Source organism: Sipha flava, unplaced genomic scaffold (genome assembly GCF_003268045.1).
Source record: "Sipha flava isolate LNK unplaced genomic scaffold, YSA_version1 198_pilon_pilon, whole genome shotgun sequence".
Classification (NCBI taxonomy): Eukaryota; Metazoa; Arthropoda; class Insecta; order Hemiptera; family Aphididae; genus Sipha; species Sipha flava.
Window position 1 is genome coordinate 70724 of NW_020272778.1, and position 8666 is coordinate 79389.

The 8666-nt window shown below is 28.4% G+C and overlaps 1 protein-coding gene across 1 annotated transcript; it reads right to left on the bottom strand.

The window, feature by feature from the left end:
• Positions 1-1430: 1430 nt before the first annotated feature.
• LOC112681880 lies at positions 1431-4183 on the bottom strand. The gene is made up of 2 exons (XM_025552220.1): positions 4056-4183; positions 1431-2344 (listed from the first exon to the last, which is right to left on the bottom strand). The coding sequence occupies exons 1-2, from the start codon at positions 4181-4183 to the stop codon at positions 1627-1629; spliced, it is 846 nt and encodes a 281-aa protein (XP_025408005.1). The 3' UTR covers positions 1431-1626.
• Positions 4184-8666: the final 4483 nt, after the last annotated feature.

Sequence of the window (8666 nt, forward strand, 5' to 3'; positions counted from 1 at the left end):
CAGACTGTCCACTGTAATTCAAATGTAATATTTATCATTAAATTATTACTAGATTATGTATACTAAATAAAGTATAATATTATTATCTCAATTAACAAGTGACGTTTGATTTATGATGCTTGGTTCAATCGAGTTTATATGTTAAAATTTTGTAATATAAATTTCAAATATAACGTACCTATAAAATATACTACACATTTACTAGGTACTCGAGATGCCATCAAAGAATTTAAGTTTCTCTGTTTACAATTAATGGCTCACTAATATCAAGTACGAAACAATTTTTATGTGCATTGTTTGTGTCTGCTTTATTTATTAAATATGAATAGCCCATTGAAAAGTATATACTTCTCATCAGTTTATTGTCGTTGTATCGTCAACACTTGCTACGAGTTCATGACCTATTATAGAACAAGACGTTAGCTTTTGTGTGGAGTCAGCTCAGAACACAAATTTGCTTTTGTGAAAATATGTTATCGCCAAGTCTTATCATACAATTGTCATCAAACAATATTATTTTTGTTTAGACTCTAAAGCTCTTAAGCTGTAAGATTTATTCGGGCTGATTTACGGTTTAGATGATGAAAGACCATCTTATAAACTTCGACCGTACACCACAAATGAAATAGCCAGAGTGATAGTGGACCACCACATTATGAATATAGGTATTATAGTATAATATAGGTAATATAAGTATTATTGGTTTAAAAATATAAAGATTCGTCATTTTATTGTTCAAAGTGCAAATAAAAAGAAAAATTAAATTAGACGCAGCAATAGTAATTGATAAAAAAGTTTTTGCAAACAACAAACAACAAAACAAATTTTGTAAATTCCAATAATATATAACGTAGTTAATATAATAAAAATATATAAGTTTTAGGTAAGCGCGTATCAACGTAAATTCACTACTCATGTATAATTTTCTATTTCTCCTTTAGGACAAACTCGTTCAATCACGCTATTGAACTGGCCGCACGCACACACCGAAACACGCGAATAAATGATAAATTAGTGATAATTATGTATAATACACTGTAATCATATTCTACTGTATATTATACGAAGATTACATAAATAGTGGTGTATATAAAATAATGGATAATGGATAATGTTCCTATTGGTTGAACTACAAGTTGAGAGAGAGAGAGAGAAACGCAGAAGTTGTCACTGGATAATAGTCAAAAGAAACTATAAAAATACTATGAAACAATAATGTCGTGAGCCCCAGGCCGTACCAAGGGGGTGGCGAGAGGTGTTAATGCTCCGGGCGTAATTACTGGAAGAGTAAATTAAATGAAATTAAATTACTGGAAGAAAAATGAAAATCTTGCATTCAATGTTAAAAATTACAACGGTCAATGTCGTATATTTTGTTTACAAAATCTTTAAAATCTTTTATATTGATTAAAGCAATCATTAAAAGTACATAAGGGCGCATTTTGAAGTTTCGCCCCGGGCGCAATGTTTGGTTGCTACGGCATTGCGTGGACCCGTACGGGCTGAAACAAAATGATTACTTACAATAGTATTACCCGTTACGATACGTTTATTAAATACGGAATGCAACATATCGCCGAGGCCGCTGAACGAATTTTGCGCGGTACGAGGACAAAACGCGCGAAATTATGAACGCGCGTTGGCCGGTCGGTTGGTCTCGCGCGGCACCGCGAACCGCCGCCGGATCGTCAGGAAGTCGAACACGGCCGGGCCGTCGGTATCAGAGGCGTTGGTCGCTGCGATAGTGTTGGCGCGACGGCCACGGAACGCGTCGGTCGCGGCCGCGGTATACCGAAACCAGCACTTGATCGTCTGACCGTCGTCGTCGCCGTAGCGTCTCCTGAACGCGTCCGCGGGACTCTGGCGGTGCTGTCCGCGGTCCGTCTCGCGGTGGATGGCCAACAGTTTGGCCTTGAGCCGTTCCAGGAAGCCGGGCGGCGGGAACTCGGACTGCCTGTCCGCGCCAGACTTGCGCAGCATGCACCACGGGTGTACGACGACCAGCAAGTTGCGATCGGGTCGGCTCACCGTCCAACTGTCACCGCCGTTGGTTGCCATGGCCACGCCGGAAGCGGAAGTGGCGGCGATCTCGGTACCGGTGCCGCTAGAGCCGGTTGCTTTTTGGTCGACATGCCCGACCGGGTCGCGGCCGTCCGCCGACGACGTTTCCGCCTCATCAGTAGATCGTTTCCGTGACGAATCTAAAACCGCACGAGTGTACACTGTAACAATGTAGCCGCGAGCGTGGGTGTGCAAACATGGTTCGCGGAAATTTGGACACCCGTCACCGGATGATCCATTACCAATACAATTATCAGTATTATCAGTCGTACATAATGGACGGCTAATCGGACGATTTAGGTATTATTATGCATTCGACCGGCAGTATTAAAATGTATTAACATGCAATGCGAAAAGGAACAAATGCACAACGATTGCAATAAATAAAAACCTTTTTATTGTTTTCCTGCACAATGAAATACCTACCTGGTTCGATCGTAATTGTTTTACTGGAATCTCTTTTCCGGAGCTGTAAATAGTTTTAATCACGGCGTTCGTTCCCGATACACTCCCCCCCCTCTCCTCCTTCGACTCTCTTTGCGCCTACGACGTTTGAGCTACACACGTGCATCGTATAGAGTTGACGGCGAATGATACAGTTTACGATTGCGTGATATTCTGTCTTGTCACGCACGAGATACTCGTAGACCATTGCGATGAGCTCAGACTTAAATGCGTGTTGTTAAAAAAGTGTTGACGATAAACATCAGTAACGCAGCCGGTATCATTTTTCGATTTTAATATTTGTCAAATCGACGAGATCTTGTTTTAGACAAGTAACATTAACGTTTGATATTTTGATTTATACTGTTTTATTAATAATTAATAACGAATTACGTGGACATTTTTAGTCTACAATCTGGGTGCAATATTATGTTTTATAGCAGTGCTTCCCAAACTTTTTCGATTCACGGGGCACCCTTTTTGATTTAAGGTTTTTTCAGAGCGCCCTTCTCTAAGTCATAGCATAACTAGTCATAAGAAAAATGTTGGACCCGATAGTATTTCATGACGGCGCGGCGCCCTTACACAGACATCGCGGCGCATTGGGGCGCCGGGGCGCACATTTTGGGAACCTATGTTTTATAGAGTTCATGATTTATAACATTTTAACGTAATCAAATAATTTATCGTCAGTCGACTCGGGTAATTTTCAATTATTATTATTAATGTACTTGTGTTGGTTTTCCTTAATAATTGTTGGTAGATTGCCGCCATGCGTTTGTGTTGCTGTTTCAATACATTAAACTAAATATCTACCAATCAGCATAAAATTATAATTTACATGTAATCTTGAACGTTAGAAAAATATGTTGTGTCCATGAGCGGTTTATGTATCGTTAGACGTGACTACACGAAATCCAACGACTACGGTAATGCGCACTGCTCTTTTCTACGGAACTCTTCACCGTAAAATAGTTTTACTTGTGTAATGCAATAAAATTAACTGTGCCCACTAAAGTCTTTATAGTTAATAAAATAGAAAATTGATACGGTAGTTGTATCACATATGTAGGTCACCGCAGCACGATAATATAATACATTAATATATTTTTTATTTTTAACAATACATTGTGTAATGTTTTTTTTTTCGTATTGATAAAAAAATCGTAAACTAGTTTAAAAAATCCATTTGGATACCGTAAACTCCTCATAATAGCACGTTCTTCAACGTTTATAATTATAATATTATGTATACAATATATGAATGATATTATACAGCTTTAGACGACTTCAAACAACAAAAACTACAGAGGCACTATGTTTAATAAATGGAAAAAAGTAATATCGTCGATGGAAGGCTAGCCTATAAAAGTTGTTATGAAATAAAAGACTCTGTGTAAATTATAATTTCTACAAAGTGACTTAGTTGTTTTTTATGTAGAATAATAGTAAATTACATTGAGTATTTGATGAGTTAAGTTTGTTAATTATACGTATACTTACAATTCGACATTTTATCGAATTCCTCGGTTTCAAAAATGGATATTAACCGTAGAAAATGTTGAGTAGGTTCGATAGCCACACCATTGTCTTCTTCTGTTATTGTTAATGTAGTATTACGATTGTTTTTGTACAAATCGATGGCATTTGATCTGTAGTTATCACCGGAATTGGACATAGTTAGGTTAGACAAAATGAAAAACGCGACCAACAATTTCTGTGGTGTAATAATGAATGAAAGCTAACGATTGTTTTCAATTGCTTTTTATTTGGCATTTTAAAACAAGTGTAAACTATTGTGAGGGTAACATTTGTTTATATACTTACCTAACTTAAATCACAGTTATGTTTCTGATTCAATAGTTTATGTTTTTTAATTGTTTTAATATTACGCATGCAACCGCTAATTGTTAATGCACTTAAAATTGTTTTTACTCTCTGATGTATTTTTTTTTTTTAATAACAATGCGCAATAATTATATCAAAATCCTTTATGTGTTCGGACTAATGTGTTTACAAAAGACATTTTTCTTCTTAAGAATTTTAAATTTAACACATTCATTGCTATGTACAACAAATATTTTGGAAATTTAATTAAGCTTTAAATAATATTATAGTAATGCGGTTTTTAAAAATAATAACCGCAATAAATTCCTTTTTTACTATTTTCTTGATTTTTGATTTTAGTTAACGTTTCCAATACTCATTAAATTTATTGTTTATTATAATCAACATTATAGTATTCGAACTATAAAAATGAACTAATGTTGAAAATAATCGATATCGATGAAGTTACTACATTAATACAATTCATTTGAATATTTATAGTTTACACGTATTGTATAGATTGCTGTTGGTCTTAACTCAATGTTAACGATATGCGTTTTCCTGATTAAAGTTTTTTTAAAGTTAATTTTAAAAGTATTAGTGATTAGTTAAATTTAAATTCCTTCAGAAAATTAACCAGTTTTTATTATTTATTTAATTTAAATATAATAATAATTATGATATAAATAATAACGTGAAAAAACTTTTTTTTTTGTTCAAAAATGTAGAGCGAATGGGTACTTATTATAATGAAATAGTAATCCTAACTCTCAATATTTATCTCATTTGAAATGAAATATGCTATTCATTTATTATAGTATTAACTATTAAGTGATCTTATTGTCTAAAACTAAAATAATGACTTGACCGGAAAAAAAATTATATACAGGCGTGCAAATTTTTAACCGTGTAGTGGTGATTGGCTAATCGGAAACATCCGTTATGTTTGATAACAACGACCATGGTTTTCCTGTGATAAACAATTTCCTGGCTAGTTATTTTAACTAAAATATTTTTATTTCACTATATGATTTAATATTTTTGTATATGTACATATAGTCATTGAATAATTATATTTGCATTTTGTTATTTCAACACATAAAAATAAATAATAGTTTTTGATAAAAATCTTCTGAGTATACATTTTTATTACAATTTGTAATTATTTAATCATATTACTCTATAGTATCAAATTTGTTAAATATATATTAAAAATAATAATGTTAGTGCCAAATGTTTAAATTAGATATTATAGAAATCATAATCACATAAAAATGTACTTGTTTTCTTTTTTAATTATATTTTCTTACCGTACCTATAACGTTTTTTTTTTTATTATGGTAGTCATTTTATTTACATTTAAGTCTGATACTTAGATAATTTATTTTGATTTTTTAACGATAGTAACTAATATTTTATTATTTTTAGAAAAAATAAAAATAAAAATTTCTATAGGAAAAATTTTAATTTATAAGTAATTATTAAAAGCAAACTACAATATATTATCCTCAATGTAGTAATGTGAACTCAAGAACTTAAAATTAAATTAAATTTATTTTTATACATATAGGTAGGGTTTTAAACTACTGAGGAGGATTATATATATAAAATCAACCTGCGAAGAATTTTATCCTACAAAATAAAATTCCATTTATAAATATATAAAGAACTATTTAATTTGTGAATATTTTTAAGATTCAACATCATTTTTTACCACGCAACATCGTGCTACAACATGATTTCAAAATATAATAAGAATTAAAAACAATTTAGAAATTAGTGATAACAAATAAAATTGTTTCCTTAGATAGCATGTTATGAAAGAACTCAATACCAATGGTATAAACATATGAGTCAATAAGTGACCTATTATTATATCCTATTATAATTATGAATATTGTTTCAATCGAGAGATATAAAACCACAAATGTGGTTTTATACCACAGATAACAAAACTCTAAAGTAGTTAAACTTTATTATTAACAAATATTATTTTTGTTGATTATATCAAAAAGTTTAAAATTAATTTAGACATTAATTTTAATCAAATTCTATAAATTTAAGTCGTTAGTTATGACACATACAAGTACCTCCTTATTGAATCTAAAAATTGTTTAATTCAATAATTTAAAAGTATAAAATATGATACATTTATATATATATAAATTATACATTTATGAGTGGTTCAGTATTAAATTAAATTTACTGTTATTTTATTTTAATTGATTGTTTTCATTAAAAATAACGAGTATACTGGTCAAAAATAGAGTTTTAGGTTTTAGTATTTGAAACAATACACAATATTCTAATTTTAATAAAATATTATCTACATTTTGAAATAAAATATGCAAAATTATTTATCTAAAGAATTTTTTACATAACATTTTTAATGTAATTATTTAGAATAATAACTTTAATATAATAATTAATACAATATTTATTTAAATGAAACTATTTCAAATTATTTTATCTAAATATTTTTCATAATTTTTATTAAAATTAAAAATTAAAAACTCAATGAAAAATTTAAACTATAGGTATCCATTTTTAAATTTAATGATTGAATATTATTTTCAAATTAAAAATTATTTCAACTCGGCTTATTGAATTCATTATGGACTAAAGTTATTAAAATGCCTTAACGTTTATATAATATATATATATATATATATGTACTAACATAATTATCTAAAAATAAACATATCTAAATATAAAATAAAATAATAAAAAATAAAATAAAAATGTAGTAAATGTAATAATTTATTACACTTGTAAATTAATATATTAATAATTAGTTTATATAAATAAATAAATAAATAAATGCTTAGCCTGAAGAACTATTATATTTATAATTTAAGACCGGTTATGAGTAAAAATTCATTATCAGGTATATATAAAAGTTAATAAAATTATGTCTGAGTATGAAAAAATAAAGGAAAACATTTGTCGTTTAACATCGAGATAATTTATTTTAATATGAGGGGATATTTAAAATGAGTTTTTATTAAATATAGATATATTAAAAAATATAAATACTTTGGATGTTATTATTAATTAACATCTAAAATGTATAAATATAAGATATTACATTTTAAAATTGGTTTGTATAATTAAAATATTATTATAAAATATGAATATGAAATTATAATAATAAAAATAAATAAATATCCTAAATTATTATCAAACACTTATTATTAAATATTAAAATAAAATGTATTTAAAAAAAAAAATTATATCAATGCACCACATAAGAATCCTAATTTAAATCGTAATCATTATTTTTAATCAATACTTATAATTGTTTCTAGTTTAATTTAATGTTGGTGCTTAGAGGAATACACATTAACTAAAAAATAATATATGTAAACGGTATTCATATATTTCTATTTCTACGATATTACATTTTTTTTTATGTACCTATGTACATTTATGTTTTTTTCTGAATTGTAAATTAAAAGCATAACAAGTAATGTATTGTTTTTAAATGCTAATATTTGTTTACTTTAAACAACGCGGCATGTTATTAGATTATACATTGGATACAAGAGTTAATTTAGAGAGGTCATTTTTAGACTTTTTTTAACTATAAAGAACATTAGATTACAATAAGTGTGATATTTTATAAAAAAAAAATCTTCAGTAATCATTTAAATAAAGTTATTAAATTTATGGTTTTTGAATATAAATATATATATTTTAATTATTTTTCACATTTCCTGACGAATCGCATTAAAGACATGATAAAACAAATGGATATTTTTTGTTTTGTATGAGTTTTTGAATTGATTATTTTCAAATATGCGCATTTGGATAAAATCATTTGACTAATATATATCTTTGTCCTACACAATATTCAGAATATTTTTCTATGTAATTTATATTTATCCTATTTGAAAAATAACATGACTAATAAGAATTAACAAAAAACCAATTAAAAATTAAATAAAACACCATTGTAAAATATTACATTACTCGTTTCGCTTAGAATTTATAAAAGTAAAATAATATTAAAATAGGATAGAGCTCTAATATTTATAAAATATAAATAATTTGAATTTCTGCAAAGTTTTCATGGACTTTCATTAACTTACTATTTAATATTAAGTTAAATAACATTTGGTCAATACACTGGTCAAAACTCTTTCAATTTTTTTTCAGAAGACATAATACAATAACGTTTTATTTATTTTAGCTTGTTGATGTTAATCGTGAGATTGTTTATTATTTGTTTTAATTCATAACTATTAATTAAATGATTAATACAATTTGGTTTATTATCATAAACATTTGTGTTTAGGTTTATAAATTGTAATTATTAAAATTTAAATTATGAA

Excerpts from the sequence above, each read along its gene's own strand:
- LOC112681880 (XM_025552220.1), bottom strand. The coding sequence starts at position 4,183 with ATGTCCAATTCCGGTGATAACTACAGATCAAATGCCATCGATTTGTAC. Across the intron at positions 2,345-4,055 it reads CCTACTCAACATTTTCTACG|CCGTCCATTATGTACGACTG; the intron begins GTTAATATCCAT and ends TCGTCCGATTAG.